Source organism: Pleurodeles waltl, chromosome 3_1 (genome assembly GCF_031143425.1).
Source record: "Pleurodeles waltl isolate 20211129_DDA chromosome 3_1, aPleWal1.hap1.20221129, whole genome shotgun sequence".
Taxonomy (NCBI): Eukaryota; Metazoa; Chordata; class Amphibia; order Caudata; family Salamandridae; genus Pleurodeles; species Pleurodeles waltl.
This window is the reverse complement of record NC_090440.1, coordinates 1,035,111,606-1,035,138,383: the sequence shown is the minus strand read 5'-3', so window position 1 is coordinate 1,035,138,383 and position 26,778 is coordinate 1,035,111,606. Positions and strand designations below refer to the sequence as shown.

At 44.8% G+C, this 26,778-nt stretch overlaps 1 protein-coding gene across 4 annotated transcripts in view; it reads right to left on the bottom strand.

The window, feature by feature from the left end:
* Positions 1-26,778, bottom strand: part of PARP9 (poly(ADP-ribose) polymerase family member 9) — a 507,325-nt gene that overhangs the window by 433,850 nt on the left and 46,697 nt on the right. For 2 of the 4 annotated variants that reach the window (XM_069224307.1, XM_069224306.1), the window contains one exon: positions 10,068-10,206. The exons of the other annotated variants lie outside the window; for them this stretch is intronic. In XM_069224307.1, coding sequence (XP_069080408.1) covers positions 10,068-10,179 — 112 coding nt within the window. In that variant the 5' untranslated portion in view covers positions 10,180-10,206. The remainder of the gene's footprint in view (positions 1-10,067; positions 10,207-26,778) is intronic. 4 annotated transcript variants of the gene reach the window in all.

Genomic DNA, 26,778 nt, shown 5'->3' with positions numbered 1-26,778 from the left:
GGAAATACTGATACCCCTGGTCTCTGCAGATGAGCTGCAACCACAGCCATCACCTCGGTGAATACCAGAAGGGTGCTGACAACGCCAAAGGGGAGCACGGTGAACTGAAAGTGCTCATGACCTACCATGAACAGCAACTAACGTCTGTAGGCAGGCAGGTTGGGGGTGTGAAAATAAGCATCCTGCAAGTCTAATACTACCATCCAGTCTCTTGGGTCCAGGGCAGACAAGACCCGAGCCAATGTAAACATTCTTAACTTCTCCTCCTTGAGAAAGAGACTGAGGGCTCGTAGATCTAGGATAAGGTGAAGATCATTGTCTTTTTTGGTGACCAGAAAGTAGCGGGAATAGCAACCATAGCATACTTCTGCCAAAGGAACCCTCTCTATGGCTCCCTTGCCATAAGGAGCAGCAACTTCCTTGAAGAGAATGGATAAATGATCCTCTGTCTTCCAGTCGTATGATGGTGGCATGGATGGAAGGGTACTCCTAAAGGGGAGGGAGTAGCCCCATTGGACTATTTGCGAAACCAACCTGTCTGAAGAAATGGACTGCCAGTGGGGCAGACAATGGTGAATCCTGCTGCCAACTGTGTGTCCCTGGTGGAGGAGGGACAGACAGGAGGTTTTAGAGGCTGCTGCGGGAGAGGGTTTACAGGGGGGCAGTGGGGCAGACTGAGCAGATCGCTGCCTAACTAACAAATGAGGACGGCCACATACAGGCTGGGGAGCATGCGTGGCATAGCAACTGAACAGAAACTGGCGCGGCTGGTAGATCCTTCTGTGGCCACAAAAGGAGCAAAAGGCGGTTTGGTGATGGCGAGGGGCCATGGAAAGTCCCAAGGACCTGGCTGTAGCACGACAATCTTTAAATCGTTTGAGCACCAAATCCGCCTTGTCTCCGAAGAGAAGAGTGCCATCAAAGGGCATGTCCATCAGGGAAGCTTGGACATTCCCTGAAAAGCTGGACTTCGTGTCCAGTCTGCAACTAATTGTGAACTTTCAAGCGTCTCTTCTGAGGCCACACCCTGAGAGAGTACAGCACAGGCCTCCTCCGGGACCTGGGCAACTGTAACAGTGAAAATTTGTTACCAGCCCTAACATCACAGTGTTGATCTATATGTGACAATGACTGACCATATGTAATACAAGAGTTAGTGATGTATCCATATAAACTGATGCACTCTAAATTAATGATACAGTGCATTCACTATAGTGTTAGAGGTAAACATACTGTGTCCTTTAACCCTATTAATAAAAATGTAATCATTGAATGTGTATTCTAAGCCATCCTCACGTCATTTGAATGTACTTGCACATAAACAATAATGGCTCGGGTAAAATGTGCGCTAATGTTGTTGATTAATGTTGAGAAAAAAACTTCTCCATTATATTCACTTATATGTGTTAACAAGCTTATTCGGTTTTTATATTACTGTAACATGAAGCGTAAATGAGAAATGTAGCTGGCATGATATAATGCAGAAGTTAACTTCGCACAGTGCAACTTGGATTAAATGTGCTTTTGAAATATTTCTTAACTTGACTAATCCTGAACTTCATAACGTGAGAAACAGTTTTTACATTTCTGCTAACGTGTCATTTCATGTCAGATATCTTTGCAATGAATTGTTAGTTTGGAAATAGATGTGCTATTGTTTTCCTCATAGAAAGCTGGAGTGGAGAATTCGATGAGGGAATAACAGAGAGAAACCAGAAGAGAAGTGAATATCACAATTCATACATGTTGGAAATGTTGTACAGGAGGACCAGGGACAGCAACCCTCCCAGGCTTGTCTTGGGAGCGTGCAGTATTGTTTCAAGTTACACAGTGGGATAAGGGAAGAAGCCTGATCATGTGATGGTGTAACCATCTACATTGTTGAATGTTGAAATTGTGACAACAGTTAGGCATACACTGATAGTAGGTAAGGCAGATTCCTTTGGACTTTGAGAGGTACAGACCTCTGACTTTCCCACTTTACCCATGCTCTGCCGAGTGTAGCTTAAGCTTACGCATGAGTCTCTAAGCAAACTCTTGACCGAGCTTCTGAAATGCTGACACCTTCTCTTTTTACCTTCATTTGTTTACTTCTTTTTGCCCCTGATGACATTTTTCCAGATCCTGTTTGACCTGTTTTTGCTTTTCACCTTTTGCCCCTATGTTATTTAGTTAGAATAATTTTTCACTGGTTTAGGTATTTTAGGAGAATTCCTACTTGCCCAAAGTTAATTTTATTACATGACTTTAATTTGCATTAATGTGTAACAAGTGTTTGTTTACTGAGCACCAGATTATCCTCTTGATGTTTTGCATAGAAGTGACTGAGGTTTTTTTTGCCTTTTGCTAATTTGTCTAAACAATTTTCAAAGATTCGGTTATCCTATTGCTATTCTGTACCAGTACAGCAGATTTTTTAGACTTGTCCTCATTAACCTGAGTGTTAAGTTTAACTTTATTTCCGATTTGGGTTTTCATTGTGTGGCCAAATTGGTTACACTGTAAATGTTGATTTATTGGTCCTGATTCCCTTTTTGTACTCCTTTGCACGGCTCCCAAGGTTCACTGACCTTGAATTAGAGCATGCAGAAAATGCTACATCACAGCGTGTGGGAATAACGGCCCAAAAGGCATGGAATGTTCACAGACCACAACGTAAAGCTGGCGGAAGAAAACATCTTCTTCCCACATGATCCAACCGCTTGGATTCCCCATCCAGGGAAGGGTTAGGGAACATGCCATAAGAAGTGAGGCTTCCTCCTCCGTAGCCATGGAAGAGGGAGAAAGCATAGCAGTATCTGGAGTCCATTTCTTCTTAGTATGGCTGGTATGCTAAAGTGTCCAGTTACCCCTTCCGTTCTTGCCCGAGGCGTGGGCCAGTAGAATAGGGCTCAGGATCCGAAGGAGGAGGCACAGTTCCTGTTGGAATCCGAGTCGGCATTGGGAGATACCCATCCAGATCTGTTTCGGAGTTGACAATGGGGATAGCGTTGACAATGGGGATAGCGCTGCCAATGCCAGGAGCATCAGTATCACAACCAACCCCAGGGAAGGTCAAGGTGATACAACCATCACTGGTCCCAATCCAGGACTGGATCCCTGAGAGCCACTGGTGCTGAGGCCAAAGCTGCAGGCACGAAACCCAATGGGGCCCCTAGGATCCTGCGGGGCAAAAGATGCCCCAGCAGGGTCGAACTGCCAAAAAATGAGGAGCATGGCCTCATAAAATTCTTTCAGTTGGGCAGGGGTTGCTCCGGCTCCTGGAAACTCAGTGAGGCATGAAGTCAGAACAGGCGCATGTCCCAAAGAACAAAGCCTCGAATGACAACGCTCCATCATCTCAGCCAATGGACGAGGACAAGTCAAAGAGCGCTCCAGGCCCCCCAAGTACATGAGGTGCAAATATGTCAAGAACATCGCCCTATGATATGAACCTCAGGGCTTTGAAATTGGTCTTCCTAGTTTACATCTCTCGACACACCAGCAGTGATCTAGAAGAATAATTTGACAATATTTTGAGAAACAGCAGTCAAAAAGCGATTGTGGGACAGCTCTCTTCGGATCAGCTCTGACTGGCATGGAAGGAAAAAAAGAAACTGACTTTGGCGCGCCTGATTGGTGCCTATTTTGGAACCAGGATGTCATTTCCAATGACGGACGCGGAGCCGATCGACACCACCTACCAGCACGCAGGGGTACTGCTCACGAAAAATCTTTCAGATCCAGTTGGACATCTGGGGAGAATTCAAAAGTAAGGAATTTCAAGCTACACATCTCCATTAGAATAATAAAGCTTTCAAACTCACATCAACTTTCATTATTGACTAAAAGAAATTGAAACTGTGGTGATAGATTAACTTATGACTATCTTCTGGTTAAGCTCATCTAACATGAAAGATCCATATGGCCCAGAAAAGCAGGGATTTCTCCCTGATGAGTTGGTAAGCTCTACCTTGTAAACCAATATTTAAACCAAGATTCCCGCTCCAGCACGGAGTTATAGCTCCTTTCATTACTGGAAAATGGATTGCTGTCCTTATGAATGTCAGTTTCAGTGGGTCGATTGGGGTTGGCATAAGAATGATCTTCGAAGATGGAGGAAGAGAGGAGAACTCTTTCTTCTAACCTATTGCCACTCTCTGTAGAAGCCAAGAATCTGGGGCAGATTTTTTCAGTTCCAAGGGGAAATGTTTTACCCTTCTTCCAACTAACCGCTCGTGGCCATTTTCGGCACAGGTTTTCTGAGGAGACTTAGTTTTCTGTACTGTAGAAGTCTTGAATCCTCTACCCCTCTTTTTTCCGATTATAAGTAAATTGTTTTCTCGAAGGTTGTCTGAAAGATTACTTGAATGGGGTTGCCAGTTGAAATAGCATCAGTATGTGTTTGGTGAAAGGATGAGGAGTGGTTTCTCTTCTTAAAAATCTTGTGAAGTTTATCTTCTAATTCCTGTCCGAACAACTTGTGTCCAGCAAAGGATAGCCATAGAATTGTATTTTTTTCTCTGAAGAGTCAGCATGCCAATGTTGTAAAAATATGTTTCTTCTTTCAATGACGACAGCAATCTCAGCTAGAGCGGATGCTCTGAGTACATCGAAGACTATGTGAAAAAATTCACTGAGATCCAACCTGCTCTCACTCTTCCCACTGTGCTATCAAGTTGAAATTGATTTATGTGGAAGACTTTGTAAACACTCAGTAAGAGGCTGGACCAACTCCTCCTCACAGTGACAGTAGTTTAACAGCTGGGTGCCTAGTCTTCCAAACCATATATTGAATTTCATACAGTGCTTGGGTAACTTTTAGAAAATCGTTTTATCTTGTAAGAAGGAGCAGTTAGCAAAGTAGATGTTTATTTGTTGTTTTTAAATTTCCTTTATTGTTGTTGGTCTCATATTGATATAAAGCATACGTAGTTCCATTTACTTCAGGTTGATACAGCCAATATGTGTTTCACACCGTTACAATGCCTGTACGGCTGGGGCTTTCTCAAGGCTTGTCTTTTCTGTCAATTTAGAGTTACTAGCATACAATATAGCATCCAAAATATCTTAGAGAACAAGATCAATATTCACTTCATCATCATACACAGCTTTATTCGGTTATATTCAACCATCAAAGCAATAACGTCATAAAAAATACAGAGATAAAATCAATTTAAAAAAAGGAGGACACAACTATCATGCTATCAGAAATAACTTAGGAGGAGAATAAAAGCATAAATACTTAAAATCATAAACATACTTTCCCGCAAGTTGTATTTGACCACCTGAAAGCCTATTTCTCTTAACAGTCTCATTAACAGCTGGTGAACAATCACAGTAATCTTAAAAGATATACATTAGTCAGAAATAAATAATGAAAACTATAGAACTTAGAACTAGTCATTATAGTTTTTTAGATAACGTGTGCGTATGTACCATGCGGCCGCAAGGAACTTGCTGACCACACAGAACAGGGGAGTGGAGGTATCCCTCATCATAATCCTTAGGGCATCTTTGCCATGTCTCATGCCCATATTCCTACAAATTGGACGTAGCCACTTCCGCTGTGCAGTCCTATATGTGGGGCATATAAAAAATAACTACAGATTCTGGAGTGCAATTGCAGCTGGGACATAAGTCAGTTACTGTAGTATAACTCCACGTGCTGTTAAAAGATTTAAGAGGTAAGCATCCAAACCTAAACTGAATATATAAACTTTTGCTTAGCGGGTCAGAAATTGAATCCATAAATGGTTCAAGATGAGGATACCACTTGAGATCAAGAAATTGGGATGTCAGTCTGCCATGTGACATATGTAGCAGGTAGTTTTCCCTGACATAAGTCCAATAAACTGTTTTCAAGTGTTTCTTGTGGTCCCTCCTTAGATTGTAAGGTTGACTCCAAAAGTTCTTAAGCCCCAAAATATGAAGCCAATTTGAGATATGCTTAAGCTAAGGAATAAAAAATGTGCATTGGGTCTATCTAGAATATCTTGGAGGGACTCCTTATATACAATTAGTTCAGGAGTAGTCCAGATGCAAACCCAAAAAAGCAGGGGTCATATTCACTTATTCCAGGTCTGGAAAGGAAACAAAGCTCTGCGGTCCATTGTACATCGAAGTCTATGTCTGAGAGATAGCTGGACTTTCTTTCTATATTTTCCAGTAGGGATATGCATTCAGTTACTTCAATGGTTTTAAAGTGCTGTTGAAAGTCAGAAATTAGACTCTGACTTGCATAAGCTGTGTATATGCCTTTTCTCATAGCCAGATTTGATTTTGCATATCCTTTTTTAAATGCTGAGTCCACTCTTGTCAGAAGAGTGGTTAGGCATGTTTTCCTCCACTACTGATTATCTTGCGAAGAGACCACCAAGGAATCCACTGGCACAGACGCTGGTATTTTCTTCAATTTCGACAAAACAAGTGGCACCACAATCTAGTCCGGATCTCTCCACTCCCGAGCATGACATCCACGACGTGTTAATGTATGAGTAGTGAAGGAGCACTAGCTTTAAGGAACTGAACTAATATAGGTACAGTTGACGCAGAAGGGACTTCATCATCAGGAAAATCTGGATAGAATGTAAACCAAAAGCTCTTATTTAATGTATTTACCCTTTTGCTCATTATACTAAAAAACATCCTCTTCATCAGTGACAGAAGAGATGTCAAACATTTCCAGGTTATCTTCAGAGGAGTCTTTAGCTTTTGACAAGGTTAATGCCTCCCACAAAACTTTCTTCACTTTCTCCTCAAATTCTGCATCATGTAAAAAAAAAAAAAGTCTCCGATATATTTTTCTTGGAGGAAAAGGAGATCTGTAGGTAAAACGAGAGGAATCACGGCAAGAAGGCTCCAAGCATTTAGCAATTTTCAAGTGTTTCCCCATGTTGCTCATAAAATACCTTAAAGCTCAGAAATTAAAAAATATAGCTGTCTAAAAATCAATAATCAAGGCTTTCCTACAGAACAAACAAAAACTTTACTCTCACTGTGCTCCTTAAGTAGTGAAAGGAGTGTGATGACCTGGAAATAATACAAATGTGCATACACTGAAAATCCAAATACATTTCTAAAGTGCATGAGTGAAGATACTTGCATATAATATGAGGGGTAAGCCCTGTGTGCCTGATACCAAAACAGAACTAGGAGCGAACAAAGATAACAAAAAAGTCACTGCGTCAGTCTGTTAACTTCTAGTTAGCAGGCAACTAGTGCAAGAGGTCCTGAATCCTAGCTTTCCCTCAGGACATTTATTCTCCCGCATAGCAGCACCACCTCACTCTTTAGCGCCTGGCAGCAGAGAGTCCAAGTGCTGTAAAGCCAGGTAGAGAACCCGTCTGATTTCCTCGTCCTAGTCACGGCAGGAAAAAAAAGCAGGATGAATTGTGGGAAGTCGTCCTTCTTACTGACAACCACAAACGTGGGTGGGTTACTAAAACTGCCTCAACTTCATCCGAATTTATTTTTCCCTGTCATGAGGTGGGATTAACCTCGATACTTAATGACTGGGAGGAAAACATAGGGATTATATGACACCAACTAGCGTAAAACCAAGACACAGACTATGTCTAAAAATGCTAGAAATAACAATTGTCAAGCTCACTTGATTCAAGTAGTGATTTCATTTTATCAGATAACAGCGCGCAAAAGCCACTGAGCAGAGCAAGAAGAGTCCCAACCACAGATCAGTCTTAATAGCTGTGCAGGGGTTCGGGGGGGGGGGGGGGGGGGGGGCGGGACTATGGCTTCATTGGTAAGCTTGTGACACTGAGCAGTAGCTATGCTGTGCAGGCAAGGCCACCACCAACAGAGCTCACATTGTCTAAGGCTGGCACAGTTAGCAGAGTCCTTCGAGTACATATTAAACGGACCATTCAATGTTGTATGCCGTGTGGGACTAAAATCATCATAACATTAAGGAACACAAGAATTCCACTGCTTGTGAATTTTGGTGAGGCAAAATTGAAAGAGCCCTTAACAGTCTCCAGTAAGGCAAGCAAATAAAAGTAGAAAACCCTCCCAATATAATGTGCAGGACATGATTATCTGAACCCTGCACACCTCTTGCTGCTTTTTTCCCAAGGGCTTTAAGCTTAGAATCACAGACTCCCTGTGAGTCCACTCAAATCTTCAGTTTGATATTATATTCTACAAAGAAGCAACACTTTTAAAGTTCCTATGGCAGCCTAAGAAACACTCCTTCCAAAAGTGTTTATCAATCACAGATGTGAATTGCCTTGATATAGACTCTTCAGCGTGATGTAGTAGGCATACCAAGTAAAAAGGACATGGGGACAGAGTTTACCACAACAGGCCATAGGAAATACCCCCTCATATCTCTTTGCCAAGGATTTCAGATCAAAATCAAGACACCGCTTAAGAGTTCAAAGTTTGTGCAACATTATCTTAAAACATGTTTGTAACATTTGTGAGCCTCGGCCAGGGGCGAGATGGGTCTCTTGCCTTTATCTAACGTCACATATATGATGGCTCAGCCTTCAGATTGCAATACTGTGAGGGTTTCCTCAAACTCTGAAGCTAAAAAGTGGCCATTACTCACTGGAAATGGGTATAGCATACGGGTATAGCATAACGTGCAAGAAAAAAACTGCAGAACTGCACTGGTATTTTGGAACATCAGACAACCGCAGTAACTCAAAGACTGAAGAGATAGCACTGTACGATTGTACAAAGAAACTACTGAATTGGTGAAATTCACTTTATGAAAGCAGTGAGTCATCTGTTCCGTTTATTCTTAACAATACTCTTTATTTTACAGTTCATTTAATTGTAATTGTATTTATATAGCGCTTAAAACATCTAACGAGGCGTTGAAGCGCTTTTCGGCGAGTAGCACACTACTCCGAACCCCAAGAGAAATTAGTGGTGGGTTAGTATAGGGTCAATTTTCCGTTTGCTTTGGTATTGAGGGGCCACCCTGAGATTGTTCCCAACCATTAATTGGTAGCACTAGAGGGAACGTTCGGCCCTAGGCTCAGTTATTGAATCGCTCTTAGGGTAACGATTGATTCCTTTTAAGCCTCTCTAATTGGAGTCTAAAAGGCAGCTTATTCAACTTTCTGAAATGCGCTCAGGTTTCCCTGGAGTCAGGACTACTCTCTCTGTCTGGGGTCCTTATATAACTTTGAAAATCTGGAACAGGGTGCGCCACTTCGTGAGCCTTGAAATTAATCTCAGAAAAAACTTTTCATGTTTGCTCAGCCAATCAGATTGCTTCTTGTTTCTAAATCAGCTCAACCAGTATACCAACTGGAATAAAAATCATCTAAACCAACCAGATACAATTAACTCAAATTACATTTAACAAACATGTTCACAAACTAAACAGTTCGGATGTAAATACATCTTATCATTATATATTTTTTTTTATTTTCTCTTATTGAAATTCCTTAAACGAAATGGCCAGCTCGGTCCAACGTATTTTTTACCCAAGATCAGTTTGATTCTATTTGGTTTTAAGTACAGCAGCGTGCACAACTTCATGTGGGGACTTGAATGAGAAACAACACCGTTGGGTCTCTATACAGCCTACATTTGATCATTTAACATAAATCTTTTCACCATACCTAATATTTCGTGCAGTTCAGCCAAAGGCAGCCACAGCTATTAGGAATCAAAAAAGGCTTTCCCTATAGACCAATCATTGCCGAATAACATGGAAGTAAAAAGATCTTAACAAAAAAGATCTAGAAAAACAAATCTTCACATTACGTTAGTATCTTGGATATATAATCACATATGGAAGAAATGGTTGCAACAATAAAAAGCAGTGAATTCACTCAAAAAACGAGAATTGCATATTGGAGTATCCTTCAAGAAGTTAGACAAATCCTCTATCACCTAAATGTGCAAGAATTGTGTAGAGAATAAAGAAAAGGGTCTGAAAAATCTAAAAGAAGCAGTGATTATCATGTAGAGACTATGGAGGAAACGGCTACAAGGCTAAAGATCCATCACACACATTCTCAAGTTACAGATTTGCATCAAGCCTAGTGGGAATACAGTTTTTGAAAATGGTTTTTATAAAAGAGGGGTCCAAATGGAGGTGTAAAGGGTACCTGAAGTAAAGGAAGAGCCCTTTTCTCCAGCAACAGAATCCATTTCTGACTTGTGCCGCAGAGCCACCTTATCACTTTTGGACTGAGTAAAGAAACTCCAAATATTGTCCATGGAGATTTCAAACGACAGCCCAGTGGTCTGCAGAAAGAAATGTATAGTGTAAGTTGAAGAGGAGATACTGGTGTTCGACATATCAAAATCATCAGATGTTGGAATAAGATTTATGGATAGTCACAACTTGTTAATCTGCCTTCTTTGGTGTGACTAGCCGTAGAAGTAAGGTACTGATAAACATAAGGCAGAAAATAAGACAAATTGCTGACAAAGCCTATAACTTAGCTATTATGCAGAACATGAAGATATGTGGGTCACACTGTAGGGTATCACATCTAAGAGCTACAGTCTTTTTCTTGGTCCCTTAATCACTAGCAAACTATATCCGCCAAGTCAAGCGGTGATTCTTTACAAGTAATTCCCCTACATGCCAAGTCCCTCAATGTCTTGCACTTTCTGCTTGTCGGCTCTCACATGAATGCAGAGGATACATGGATCTTCTTCCAGCTGGATAAATGAACTAGATGTCACTATCAAGTTGCAGACTGTTGGAGTGAAGACAAAAACTGGATCTACCACAATTGGATTTGTCAGATGGAAGAGTGAAAGCCTTCTTGCTGTCCTATCGACCATTCACTTCTGAGCTTCACTTGGAGAGGCACTATGGCACTTACCCAATTATCCTTCCCAGAAGATCTGCAATCTGGGCATTATCTTTGACAGCAACCTTACCTTTACTCCTCAAATAAACTCACTTATTAGTGTGCGATCTACAACCTTCACTTGTTTCAGGCACTTTCCTCCAATGCCTGCAAAAGACTGCAGTAGACCTGCCATTGTGGTATCTCGCTTCAGTTATTGCAACTGAATACTTACTGCGCTCCTTGAAAATTCACTAGCCAAAAAAAATGGTGTTTGCCTTTTCTCCATACTCCATGGTTCTGAAAATGCAACTTTAGAAAAAGAAACACATACATACAAGAAGACAAAGTAAAGCATTTACAAACACAGACACACATGCATCCAAGCACACAGATAAAACGCATACTAGCACTAAAACAATAACCACCTATGTACACAAACAACACTGAGACACACAAAAAGGCACATCTGCAGAGCAGCAAGCAGAGTTGAAAATAGGGTTTTGAAATGTATTTTACATTTGGAGGTTTGTAATGGAATAATTTAGGGAGTTAAATACGAGTAACTGTCATTCCCAAACAGGGGTATTTTTATGAACATAAATAATTACACATACATTTATTTTAAACAGTGGCTATTTGTTTTATGGCATTTATGTTTCTTTTGAAGGTGGAAATTCATGTACATGAAAAGATGTATTTTGTTGCACCTCAAATATATTCTTCAGGGTATGCAAGCAAGCCAACGCCCTCTTGCGGCAGGTCTATGCAGAGCGCACTAACCTGGAAATATTATGGCAGTGAGCAGAGACTTTTGTAGAATTGCGTTCCCCTGTCACCAGATAGCTTTTAACTATCCATTGGTGAAAGCTCATGTGGACCATACCAAAAACCTACATTGGGTTCATAAATGCCTATTTCTTACAACTGGCTGGCTTTATAGCCACTCTCGTTTGCTTGGCCCTAGTTCAATGGCTTGCCATCCTCTTCTGTGTATGTCCCTCCAAAAGCCTGTTTACCATCCTTTTGATTGTCTGACTTGTGCCGTTCCACTGCTCATAATTAGGGAACTACATTTATCTTTATTGATCACACTCCCTGACAGTGTACTTGATTTCCTACTCTCTCTCATGTGATGCTTACCCTCCTTCAAATACCCCCACCTGGTCTTCCCCTTCAACTGCCCCTGTGCTGCTCACCTATACCTCCCAGACTGCCAGGCCCTAACAGGCACCTCCGAGAATCTCCTTTGCTTTCTGCCAATGATGCACAGCATCAGCAAAAAGCACAGAAATAGCAACAATAAGCATATAGGCACATCTATTTGCTTTGCCAATGCTTGTGTATGTAGGAAGTATTTGGCTGAGTATACAGTGTAAACAAGCTAGTAAGCCACTTATAAGGTAAACTAGCTGCATAACTGCCATATGTCTTGAGCAACACTAGTAGCCAGTCAGAGGTTCATGATCTATCACATTTTGCCTTCCAGAAATTTTAGTTTAAGTCATTTTATCAGCAATATAAACAACAGTAATGACACCCAAAATATAAGAAAAAGAACAATGTACTATTATGAAACTGGAATGTGGATTATTATTTGGGGTGTACATTTACTCACCTCATGGAATAATAATATAACTAGCCTGTTAGGGTAAACCTCAAACGTTACTCAATGAACCTGAGCCCACTCAACCACCTCAGCTATGGCACATTGCAGACCGACTTAATTTACAGCAGTGTGTAATGTATTTATACAGAACAAAAAAAGAGTAAAAATCAAAACACCAAACAATACAAATCCTAAACCGAATTAGAGAATGAGTGCACATTTTAATAAACAAAATTACACCAAAATGGAAAAAAATCCAAAATGTGGATTTAGAGATATGCGTTTTTCAAGTTTTAATTGAAAATTGTACCAAAAAGGACTAAATGTCAATGACAGTCTATGGTTTGTGTAGCAACACAAAAGGATGATGGACGGAGTGCTGAACAATGCAAACAGTCAACCCCAGTCACAGATCTGGGTTTAATCCATCGTTCTTTTGCTCACCATGCCACCCCAGTTTGGACCCAGCCATATGCAAATCAGTATTGACCCTGTTCCTCATGGGAACAGTCCAGCCCGAACTGCTAAGCCAGGTCCTCCCTGGACCAGAAACAAGCATCCTTGGACCGGTTTCAGGGTTTCACCCTTCATCAGCCAGGCTAGCTTGACTTCAGTGGCACAGTGAGCAAGGGGCCCACGTCTGGGCAAACCCTTCCCACTTAGGGGCAACTTTAGCAACACTAAAGGATGATGGATAGAGTGCTGAACAATGCAAACACTCACCCCCAGTCACAGATGGTTTGTGTAGACCAGGATCAAGGTGCACTTTGAGGCCGACCATGATGGATCCTGAGTTTGGATACACCAAGCAGGGTAGCACAGTCAAGAATTTTATTGTCTCACTTAGTCAGCAAATTGGAAGTAAAAATCTTTCAGCAGGCAAGGAAACAAGCTGCACCCGGTAAGGTCTCACCAAAGCTGGATAGGTGTTGAGCAAGGTCCAGCTGAAGCTGTTGGTTTTGGCAGAAAAAGCTCTGAGCAAGAAAACTCAAAGTCTGCACTAGATAAGTCACTGCATTGGCCAGATACTTTTGGCACCTTCACCCGGTCCCGATTTCTATGAAGGAAATTACTCTCTTTTTTGGATCTCTGGTTTTCCAGAGGAGCAAGGCAGCAGGCTGTCTCTGCACAGGGCACCACAAGGCCAAATACTGTCTTGCCAAGGTCCTGCAGAAACTGATTTGCTACTGCTGAAAAGCTCCCAGTGGGCTTTAACCTGTTTCTTCAACCCTGGGAGGTCACACACTCACCCCAGATTGATCCTGGTTGTTGGTCTCGGTCATCCGGAGATCTTGAAGTCCAAAATTTGCAGGGGCAGTTTTTACCCCCAGTTCTTCACCGGAGTATTTCTGAGCTCAGGTGAAGCTCTTTCAAATCAATTCAAATCAAAAACATTTATAAAGCGCGCTACTCACCCGTGAGGGTTTCTTTGGAGTTTTAGGGCTTGAATCTGCCACGGCTTTGCAGAGTACATGGCATATCCAGTTGATATCGGGTAACTGTTTTTCCAGAATAAAGTGTTTTTCTCAGCTTTTTGTGTCCCTGTAGGAACGCAGCAGATCAGCCCACTAATCCTTGGAGTCTACTTTTTTGTCCTTAGTCCATGAGGGAGCAGGTCCAATCCTTTACAGCTCCTTTCAGGTAACAGCAAGCAGGGTCCAGTCTTCTGTTTTTCCACAGATCCAGAAAATGTTCTGAAAAGGGTGCCACTTATATGGTTGGCACCAGCTGGTGGGGGTGGGGGGGGGGGGGAGGGGTGACTGCTGGTTCCTCCTTGCCAATGGTGTAAAAACTCCCAGGGGCTACGCAGTACACTTTTATATCAGATCCTGTTTGCCCTACTGCAAACATTCTCACAGTGCACCTTACTAATAACATTTTAGATGGAGAAACATTTCCTTCCACGAGCAGAGCCTTTCTGACCATCCAGAGGTGTGGTCATGGAAATTAACAGCCCCCCTCCTCTGTATTCACTCGAAATTAGTTTTGGAGGTAGTTGTCCTTTCATTAGGTTTGGTGCCAACTTAACTCACAAAGGACTCTCTTCCCGGGTGTCTCCTTACACTGGCTTGTGAAAGGACAGGCCCACTTACAATTGAAGTTCCTGGGTTACCAACACTGTTTTTTCTGCAAGGAGGAAAACACCTCGACACACACAGACAATAATTCCTGCTCTGGGCAACACAGGTATTAAACATGAAAATTAGTCTTCGAAGTACCTATGAAGCTGTTTCCTATCAAATGTTATAAATTGAAGTTTGTCATTTGTAATTGGACATCTTCTAGGAGTCTGCTACAGCCATGCCGATGAAAAAAGCTTCTGAGCTACTCACTGGAGAAATAAGCCTATTTTAATTTTGCATATGTTCCACTTTTAAATATCAGGCACCCTACTTTGCAGGCAACTTGAGGGTGACTTAATAATTAAACGCAGAGTTTCCTGTATGTGTAAAAGGATTAGTATGACAGGCATATTCAGCAGGTTTTAGGCTGCTGTGGTTGTTTGCTCTGTCAGGGTAGTGGACGACACAATCAGTGCTGGAGTCCACAAGTGATATTTAACTTTCCATGACATGGGTATATTTTTGCACCGTACACTATGGTCTTATAAGAAAGTTTAATATGTTGATTCGGATAAGCCAATTGCAACATACTTTTTCAAGAGCCAAGTGCCTTAGTTCAAAATCAAGAAAAACTGAGAGGGCAAAAAATGAGGGAAAATCATGCAATATAGTGTCATTTCCTACACTCACTATCGTGAAATGCACCAATACAGACCTAAATACATCACCATAAATGTAAATTTTCCTACAATGCTTGGAAACATTTGTGACAAAAAAGTTAGTCGTCATGGAAAAACATTCAACGCAGGAAGGGATCTACAGGTAGACGGTATGTAACTGAAATAATACATTTTATCATGATCAGTTACTGAAAATAAATAAAGAAATCATTCACGTCTTAAGAATGTTACACTGGGAGGCGTGGGCAGCAAGATGGCTGGCTAGACGTGTTCGCCGACGGTTCTAGCAGCCCATTCGAAATCCAACCGAAATCCAACTGAAATCCTGCCACACGTCCCTGTCTCAAAACCTCCAAATTGTGGTACAGAATTGTCGGCCATCCAATCCCCCAGCGAGGCTCTTGAAGAGAAGATAGGCATGGTGAGATCCAAAGTATCCTTCCTACGCGTACCGCCGGACATGATGGCACGGGTAACAACAGCAGAGACCAGGATCTCTGAAATGGAAGACACAACAGAAGGAATGTGCAAAGAGGTCACCAAACTCTAAGCCTTAACAAAGAACTACAATGCAAAGGCGATGATACAGAAAACCGGGTGCAAAGAAACAAGTTGCGCTTAGTAGGCTTTCCAGAAGGTGTTGAAGGAGCCAACATGGCTGTCTTCTTAACCATATGGCTGAAAGATACACTCCCCAATGAACACTTTTCTCCCTAGATTGTTCTAGAAAGAGCTCATCATGCCTTGAATGCCAGATTGCCACTGGGGGCCCCTGGCGACTGGTAAAAGCCTGCCTCCTCAACCTTCTGGACTGAGACATGATCTTACAAGAAAGACAGGGTGAGATCCACTACAAACATTCAAAATGTATGGCCTTCCCTCAATATTCATGTGAGGTCCAGAAACAATGTTGTACCTTTGATTCTGTCAAGACAAAGCCTTACAGCTACAATATATGTTATTATAACCTGCAAAACTTAAGGCTACTTTTGAGGGATGGGCCCACTTCTTTCACTCACTAGAGGAGGCCTGGACCTGGGTAGAGGGGAAAGACCGAGATAGTCTGAAGACAGAAGGCAAGCGGCTCAAAAGGTACAGGGACAGAAAGCGAGGGCATCTGCAGTCACAGCAGCCACAAGAAAAAGGAACTCCCCTGACAGGTTTACGGCTGACACATAAACCGGGAGTCTCCTCAGACTCTGGTGACGAGCCAACCATATACTCGAAAAAAATCGAAGAAAGGCTCACCGAAGGGCGAGATAACTTCAGACAGTCTGACTGGTGACTCTGCTTCGTAATCCTCAATGGCCTTGATTGCAGAAATGGAAAGAGGTCATAAGGAAACCACATCCCTTCGGAATGAAACGCCATAGAACCAGGACGGATCTGGCAATTAATGATAAACAGGAATGCCCATGAGGCAAAATGACTCAAAATGACTGCCACTCTCTGCAATCTCCTAAGAGCCTATAGTGAGTAAGTGTATATTTTCTTTCTTTTTACTTCTTTTCCCTAAACTATTAGTTTTATTCAGAGGGGACGGGGGGGATTCATTTGTTGTTTGTTTCAGTAGTTAATGTCTTTGTAGGATTATCCCACTGTCTCATTAATACGAAGCCTTTCTTATTAGGGTGAGCATTCTAAATAAATGTGGTAAGCTCAGACTGCACTACTGACCAATAAAAAATGTGTACACAGTTTTGCAAAGTTTAAAAATATGAGGCTACGTGTAATGCTCACAGAATGCTCTCTGATTAAATTAAAATACAGCTTGAAAGCAAGATTGATGATTTTTTGCTTTCAAAATAAAATGTACACAACAAAATGCAAGTAGAACATTTTTTTTTTGCTAAACTACTGTGAAATTTTAGGTATCGTTTCCTTGAAGCATCATTTAGTAAAATGTGTTGATGCGTACTAATATTTCCAAAATTCATAATAGAAAGTCAATTTAACCAGTTTCAACAAGATTATGGGAAACATAAATATAAACAAGCATTGGCAAGCCAATAGGTCCAACATTGGTGGTCAGTCTGTTGATTTTCTCAATGCATGTCTTGTTTTCACGTGGTTTTTGTAAACCTTTGGTGTTGCGAGTGCTGCTGGGCCCTCACCACTATAACAAATGTAAAACAAAACAAACATTTTTTTTGCTCACAAAAAGAACACATTGCCACAGTAGTTTCTGGCACTGATAAAACCACGTTGTGGGGCGATATGCCCCTTGTGAAAAAGAAGGTTGAGATCATTGTAATGTAATGTAACATGAATTTGTATAGCGCTGAACTTGCCACCTGTTAGAGTATCCAAGCACTGAGTAGAAGTGGCTTGTGTAAATAGAATCACAGTGAAGCCCGCCGATAAATAGATACAGAGCGAGATAGAATTTTAATAAAACAAAACGTCTTAGTTAACGCCAAACCTAATTAGGGCCCCAATTCTTAAAGAAAGGCACAAAAGCGCACCCATGATTTACGCCTTTGCATTAGTGCATATTTGCATATTTCTTGAATTCACAATAACTTACAAAAGTAAGCCAAGAAATCATACTCCTAGAAAATATCTGTGAACTGAATTTTAGCATAAGCAAATATGCAGGTGTAGATTTGCTCATGTGAAAATCTGTTAAGCATTTACAAATTCACTTTCCTTAAACCACTTTTTTCCCCAACCCTGGAAGAAGTTTTACTCCTGACCCTTGTCAGGTGTAAATTTCCAACCGTTCTCAGTATGGGAAATGATTATAGAGAAAAGCTGGTGATAACTCTTAAAACACGCCAGTTAGTAGGTTTGGACAAACTCAAAAGGGCATTTGAATCCTAGAACTATTGATTACGCTACCTCCAGCCCATGTATGTAGACCTGCAAAAAAGTGGCAAAATAAGAAAACTAGTATTCAAGCCCTCCTATAGTATTAGCCCTGGCATAATCAGAGAGGCAATCGTCTGAGCTCTTATATAATGATACCGTAATGTGAGGGCCCTTTTTAGTACCCAGGTTGGGCACCCCTGTTTTAGCTTAGTTCTACAGCTTGTACTTTGGTTCATGTTTTATACACATTTTATTCATGTTAGCAAGACAACTTTTAGGTAAAGCTTTTACACACTTTTATCAGTCTGTTTCATTCCAGAAAAACAAAGATCACAATGCTCATTAATCAGCCTTTGCACTACATATAATCAGTACTCTCTGTCAAAGGCTGTGAAGCGCAGTATACAATATGTTAACTTGTGCCGCCTTCTATCACCAGGAGCCAGCTTATATTTTCAAAACACAGCATTACATCACACCTGTGGTCCCAATATGGCATGGGTGATTATATAAACTGTACACTGGTCCAATGAGGGAAGAGGGCATTCCGGTCATGACCTTCCTGAGACGCGCTCGGCATGACAGGCAGTTTTGTTGATCTTCCAGGTCCCTGAGAGGATTGCCATCTACATGACAGGCCGATTCCAGATAGCCCCAGCACTATACCTGGATTGGATAATCCCTTAGATTGGGTGAGGCAGAGGGTTACAAACACATGCTGGCCACACTTCATAGACTGTACGAGTCCAGGGATAAAGCACCAAATTTACTGGTATGACTTAGCAGAAAAGAGCACAAAGCCAGGTGGATAAAGTCACTCCATTCAGACGCGAGGGAAATCTGACACAAGCACACAAATAGTAGGGAAATTTGCACAATATTATGCACATTTGTACAGTCCCCATCCCCTAGCGGACTCAGATGAAATAGCTTGATACCTGGAGATGATTCCCATCCCTGAACTAGATGATATGACAGAAAGGACCTCAACCAAAACATGACCCTAAAGGTGGTGCAGGCAGCAATAGCGAAACTCCAACTGAGGTAAACTCCCGGACGAGACAACCTCCCAGCGGAGTTCAATAAGAGATATTCCAACGTATTAGGAACTCATCTGTTGAGCATGTTCCAAGAAGCAGGCGAGACAGGGGAACTACCCCTGACCTCTGGAAAGCCATAATCATCATAATACCCAAAGAGGGGAAGCCAAGAGACAGATGTGCGTTATACTGCCGGATTTCTTTATTAAATGTTGAAACAAAACTGCTGGCCACGATCATAGCCACATGTCTCGTACAGGTCATATCCAAGTTGATTCACCAGGATCAATCCAGTTTCATGCCGGTCAGATCGACGCGCGTTAACCTTAGAAGAGCACACAACTAGCTTACGCTCGAGGGATACATCACATATTTTCCTGGTCCTAAACGCGGGAAAGGCCTTCAACACTGTTCATTGGCCCTTTCTGGAGCAGACACTGTGCAAATTTGGGTTCGGCCCCAAATTCAGAAAATGGATAGCAATTCTATAGTGCAATCCTGTAGCAGCCATAAGAGTCAATGGACTGACCTCCAATGACTTCCTGATGGCCAGGAGTAACAGGCAGGGATGCCACCTACAGCCCCTTTTGTTCGCCCTCACAATGCAATCGCTGCCAGGCGTGACAAGACAACACCCCGACATTCATAGATTCTGGATTTCCAGTGAAAAGAGACAGGAGGAAAAAATATTGCTTTATGTGGACGATATACTCCTACATATAACCAACCTTGGAAATGCCATCCTACTGCTCTTTCGAACTCTGCAGGAATATGGGACCAACTCAGGCTACAAAATTAACTGGAATAAGTCTGTACTATATTCCCCGCGAGAGCTACGAGATCCCCAGATGATTCCGCAGGGCCTTAGAGTCACCACAGAGGGCTTTAAATACCTGGAGATCTTTCTGACCGTAAAGAGGGGAACACGTTCCTCCAGGAACATAAGTAGAGTTATATAAAACTTTCAAGCAGAGGTGGGGCGCGGGGGTACAAGAGGCCCTTTGTAAAATTATTACCCTTCCCAAGCTGCTGTACATGCTCCAGAATACATATTACCTGATCCCTCAGACGGCATTTGCCAAAATAAATCCTGAGTTGAGAATCCTACTTTCGGTAGCTGGTCACACACGGATAGCAGTCAGTACATTAGAGCACAACCCATACAAAGGGGGGGCTCACCCTCCCTGACATAGAAGGCTACTACTGGACAACACAACTGATAACCATCAATGACTGGATTCACACCCCACAAGACAACTTGACCTTACGTCTTGGAAGAGACCTGCTTGGTCAGAATTCCCACTTACATTATCTATACGGACGGTCAGGTTTAAGTAGTCTCCCCCGACCACACCCGTTACAATTACGGTATGGCGTAAATCCACCCAAGAATCACTAGAGAGACACCCCTGTGGAAAAGAACATGGCTAAGGGAAATGTCTACAGGGCTTTGAATCTTGGAATACAAAAGGCATCTCCACAGTGGGGGATATTCTTGAAAATTGAAACATTATGCTCTTCTCACCTATACAGCAATAATACAACATGTACCTGTCCCAATTTCTGAAATATGCGCAACTGCGCCAAGCATGGCAAGCCCAGAGATTGAGAGAAATCAAAATTCCTGAATATGCCCTACTGGAGGGAAGGTTACTGATGGAGGTGCTTAGGAGCGGGCCATTGCATGCACATATAACACGATCAACAACAATATACCAGACAGACTGAGTACATTGAGGGCCAGGTGGGGGCGGGACCTAGGAGAGTTCGATGACACAGATTGGGAGGTGGCACTCATGCACCCCCGAGAAGTAGCCATTAAATCCTGCCTGTACCTAATCTAATTTAACATCCTCCACAGGGCCTATTGTGACAGACAAAAACTTTATCAAATTGGAAGGGCCCCCTCGGTGCAGTGTCTGTGATGTATGATGGCTAGAGGTTCCTCTATACACTCACTTTGTACTGCTATACAGGCCTACTGGTAAACGATAACCCAGGAACTTATTGAAATACTGGAGGTGCCAACCCCACTGGAGTCAAAATTTGTCTTGCTGGGAATCCGGAATGATGCAGACCTTCCTAGGTTCAAGCTGCTGTTCCGTGCACTGGGATTGGTGGTGGCAAAAAGAGAAATAGCCAGACACTGGAATGCGCCAGAAGTGCCTAATATACACGAATGGCGAAAAGGCAAGGACCAATACATGGTTGCAGAAAAGGTTGTCTACCGTAGCAGAGGTTGTCCCCGTAAGTTTGAGAAAATATGGGGTTGGTGGAGGACATATTATGGACTGGGGACAGCATTAAATACTAAGATACTTGCCATGATCCAGTTGCTAATATGTAATAAGTATTTCCAGGGCTATAGATTATATACATTTATGCTGATACCCACCACTGTCAAATGTGTGAAATGTATAATATGATGCACTGTTTCTACAATATCACGCTTTGTCCCTGAAACACTGTGCTTATGATTGCGATGCGACGGGCTCTTAACTGTACTGGTCCATTTTTCATAATGTTACAAAATAAAATTAAAAAAAAATACATCATAAAAAAATTAAAAAGAATGTCCCACTGGATTCTGTTCCCTTCAGCTTCTAATGGGGCAGAGTTTACCACAGACCCATTAGTTTTCAAAGTATCTTAAAAACTGGATCCAGTATCCTTCCCCTATCAGACTCTCCAGCTACACCTCTTCGATGAGTCAAGAAACCTAGGCCCTCATTACAACCCTGGCGGTCGGTGTTTTAAAGCGGCGGTAAGACCGCCAACAGGCCGGCGGTAAAAGAAATTGAATCACGACTATGGCTGAAACCACCAACACAAACAGGCACTTTAACACTCCGACTGCCACAGTGGTACAAACAAACAGCGCGGCGGTAACCGCCAACAGACAGGCAGAAGACAATGTACAGCCCACCCTATCACAAGATGCCAATGTGCCACATTTTCCGGGGCGGAACCCACGCGGAAAAAAAACACAGCGGAAACAGGACTTGGAAGGGAAAACACTCACCTCTCCACACCCCACGAGGAACCAGGTCCCATGGAGCCAGAACTCCAGATTCTCCCTGCGTTGGTCTTCCTGCTCCTATATCAGGAGCACCAAAGACGGCGGCGAGGACCACAGTGAGTACTGCACCTACAACACCGGGGAGGGGGGAGGGAAAAGAGAGTGACACACACACACGCAACATGTAACACCCCCAACCCCACCCTCACCCACAACATACACACACACACAAATACATGCAGCAACATTACATACACACCCCCCCACCCCTCCTGTAAGAACGCAAGGACAAAAGGAAATGAGTTGAACGATTGTAATCATGAAAAATCCAGTAGTCAAAACTCGAAATACAGTATATACAATTATGTACACCAACTACACAAGTCTGGATAGTGCACCAATTATTGTCCGTGAACCACTGGTCCCAAAATGCATGGGCGAGGCCCACACATGATACCAGACTTCAAACGGAGAGAACACTGCAGGGGCATCAGATTGAAATGAAACAGGCACCTCAGGGGGGTGGGGGGCACCTCAGCCTGATGAATGCACGACGCCACTGCTCTACGATGGGGCCCACTGCTGTATCCTGGGGAGTGCAAAGCCACAGTCCCTCAAGTCTCTCCAGTGGGTGGGCTGCCCACTGCTGTATCCTGGGGAGTGCAAATCCACAGTCTCTCAAGTGGGTGGTTTGCCCACTGCTGTATCCTGGGGAGTGCAAAGCCACAGTCTCTCAAGTCTCTCCAGTGGGTGGTTTGCCCACTGCTGCATCCTGGGGAGTGCAAAGCCACAGTCTCGCAACTCTCTCAAGTGGGTGGTTTGCCCACTGCTGTATCCTGGGGAGTGCAAAGCCACAACCTCTCAAGTCTCTCCAGTGGGTGGTTTGCCCACTGCTGCATCCTGGGGAGTGCAAAGCCACAGTCTCTCAAGTGTCTCAAGTGGGTGGTTTGCCCACTGCTGCATCCTGGGGAGTGCAAAGCCACAGTCTCTCAAGTGGATAACAGTCTCCACTGGTTCTGGAGGGGGCTTTGTGCCCAGAGTGATTCATCCTGCCAAGGACTGAGGTAGTGGATGTCTTTCTCCACTGGTTCTGGAGGGGGCTTTGTGTCCAGAGTGCTTCATCCTGCCAAGGACTGAGGTAGTGGATGCCTTTCTCCAATGGTTCTGGAGTGTTTTATCGTGTCAAGGACTGAGGTAGTGGATGCCTTCCTCCACCGAAAGTGGTGCATCATGGAAGCTGCCCAGGCTCCTGGAACTGACCACCAGCCTCGGACGACTGACCACTGGGGATGGCAGCCATGTCTGCGGTGGTGCCACTAGCTCAGGATGTCACGGGCAGCCGGCAGTGCTTGCGGTGGGGTTCGTCGCGGCGGTGCTGGCGGCGGCCTCTATGGCAGCGGTGCTTGCGGCGGCCTCTGTGGCAGCGGTGCTTGCGGCGGCCTCTGTGGCAGCGGTGCTTGCGGCGGCCTCTGTGGCATCGGTGCTTGTGGAGGCCTCAGTGGCATCGTTGCTTGTGGAGGCCTCAGTGGCATCGGTGCTTGCAGCGGGCTCTGTGGCGGTAGTGCTGGTGGCGGGCTCTGTGGCGGCGGTGCTGGTGGCGGGCTCAGTGACTGCGGTGCTGGTGGCGGGCTCAGTGACTGCAATGCTGGTGGCGGCCTCAATGACAGCGGTGCTGGTGGCGGTGCAGGTGGCGGTCTTCTCCGCCGTACAGGTTGGCATCGACGAGGACAGAAAATGTGACACTGGTCCCATTGTCGTGCCACCATGCCCTCTCCTGACCTGCCCTTTATTTTCTGGCCCTTCCCCACCTTGGATGGTGGCGCTATCCCCTTTCGTTTTCCCTGAGGCCTTGGTGGCAGGTGTTTTCTGCTTCTCCCTCTGAGATGTGGGCAACTTTTTAACTTTTGCAGGTGGCGGAATGTCCTTGCCCTCGCTCAGTGGCACACTGGCAGCCATGTTCGTTGGCGCACTCCAATAGCCCGCAGTTGCTGGCACCACTGTGCCTGGTGATGTGGTGGCGGAGGTGCTGAGTTGGGACCTCTAAAGCCTGGCCCTAGGGGATGGACAGAGAGGGGGGGTTGGGTGGGGGAGGAGGTGTAGGGAAGAGGTCAATATTAGCCAGGAAAAGTTTTTTAGACAAACTGTGACGGGTAGACGGAGGGGGTTTCAGAGTGGAGGAAAAGGTAGTGGTTTTAGGAGGTGTAGGTTTGCTGAATTTGGGTGAAGGTGCATGGGCTGGAGGCTGTTGTGAGGTGGATGGCTGTTGAGTGGGTGTGTGCCTGCGTTTGTGTACTTTGGGAGGAAGGCTCCCAGACACACTGGGAGAGGACACAGGGGATGTGTAAATGATAGTGGGGGTGGTGAGTGCATGTGAGCGGTGTGTGGTGATGGGCGTGCTGGTGATGGAGGTAGTGGCTGAAGATGTAGTGCATGCAGGTGTGAGTGGAGACAAGACAGGGAGGGAGGAGGAGGACGTGGAGGAGGGGGACACAGTGGAGGCAGTGGATGTTGGTATGTGTGCATGGGTATGATGCTTGTGTGAGTGCCTGTGGGATGTGTGGTGCTTATGTTTGCCTGAGCCACCCTTGTGTGTTGAGGTGTATGCATGCTGGTCTGATGGTGTGCTTGGGATAGGCTGAGGTACAGTGGATTGGGTCTGGGTGGAGGAAGTTGGACACAGGGACAATGGCTGCCATCAGTGCTGAGGCCAGAGCCTGAAATGCTCTCTGTTGGGCTGCCTGGCCAGAATGAATGCCCTCCAGGTATACATTTGTTTGTTGCAAATGCCTCTCGACACCCTAGATGGCATTCACAATGGTAGATTGCCCAACAGTGAGGGATCTCAGGAGGCCTCCTCACTGAGGGTTACAGGGCTGACTGGGGCAGGGCCTGAGGTGCCTGGGGCGAAGGTGATGCCCACCCTCCTGGGTGAGCGGCCACGGGACACATGCTGAGGGGCTGCTGGGAGGGCGGTGCTGGTAGGGGGGGGTGGCGGCTGTACCTGTGGATGCGGTGGGCACACTAGTGGCTTCAGACTCCGTTGTCTCGCCCTCCAGGGCCAAGTGGGATGCAGCTCCCTCCGGCTCTGGTGCCACTGCTCCTCCGCCTGATGATGCTATTGCACACAAGAACAGGGAGACCACAAAAAGGGTGGGGGAAACAGAAGAAAGACATGTTCAGTGCATGCTATACCACTACCGTTGGCGGACAGTACAGACACAGCTGCCCTCTGCACTACGCCATGCAATTATAGTTCCTAGATAATTCATAGGGCCATGGGGTACAAGGCCTCTGCCCGATTGCTGCACACATGGAAGTCACAGGAGCCTGACCAGGTGTAGATGGCTCTTACCACTGGCGGGGCTGGGGTGCCACATACCCTGCCTCACAAAGGGACCTTGCCTACAAAGCTCGCCCTGGCCTAGGGTAACCCACTACCCACCTCCCCCACCCAGACAGCTCGTAATGCGCGCAGAGTCAGATGGATGTGACTGTACTCACCCCCTTGTGACTGCTGTGATGCCCTCAAGCGCCCATCCAACTCCGGATACGCCACCACCAGGATCTGGTACATCCGGGGGGTCATGGTGCGACGGGCACCCCTCCCACGTTGGGAGGCCATCCCCAGCTGGGCCTCTGCCGTCTTCTTGCTCCAGCGGCGAATGTCCTCCCATCTTTTCCGGCAGGGGGTGCTCCGTCTATGGTGGACCCCCAGGGTCCGGACGTCCTTGGCGATGGCACACCTAATATCCTTCTTCTGGTGGGTGCTGACCTACAGGAATAGTACAGGGGAAAAGGAAAAACTTTAACCGTCCGGACCGTCACAGTCATTGGCCTACGTTCCCACCCTTGCCCTGAAGCAAATACACTCACCGTCCGCTCATGCAGGGTTCAGTCCACCCCCCCCCCAATGTATCTTCCATCCACACCACTCCAAACAGGCATTGCCCATGCAGCATGCTCACAGTGTTCTCACCTGTTTGTCTGGAGGACCGTAGAGTAGCGTGTACTGGGACCCCATCCACTAACTTCTCCAACTCCTCCGAAGTGAAGGCAGGTGCCCTTTCCCCAGACACGAGCCACTGTTGCTTCCAGACTGAGGTCACAGCCGCACTTGCAGTGTAGGTCCTCTCCTGTTAAAAGTCAGGTATCAAGTGAGTGTACAGATAGAAAATGGCGGTCACGTCTGCGGCGGTGCGTACCGTCACCACCGGCGTACATCGTCATTGGCTCCTGGGTCCCATAGGGTCCAATGTTAACCAAAGCAGGATTGCGCCGTGGTCTTCGACCGCCTACCGCAACGGTGCAGAACGCCAGCGCAGTTACCTCATATCCCCTTGTCCCACCTTACAGGTCAGGCAGCTGCCATTTCAGGGGGCCACATGGCATTAATAATAACTGCATCACACTTATCTAGACCTTGCATACACACAGTAACAAGAGGATTAACAAATGTGTGCAAATTACATTTTGTAATACCGCAGTGTTGGCTGACTCTCTGCTCGCTGTTCTCCTCCATAGGGCACGTCCGCTGGGGCAGGTGATGACACGGCGGCATCCTCCTGTGTACAGATCGCTGGTGGACCTGTCGACAATGGAAGAGAGACACGTAATAGTCCCCTACAAACTTGATCGTGCAACAATCCATGAACTGTGTGCCCAGTTGGAGCCAGACCTGATGTCAGCAATCCGCCATCCCACAGGGATCCCCCCTCTAGTGCAGGTCCTGTCAGTACTCCATTTCCTGGCAAGTGGGTCTTTTCAAACAACAGTGGCCATTGCATCAGGGATGT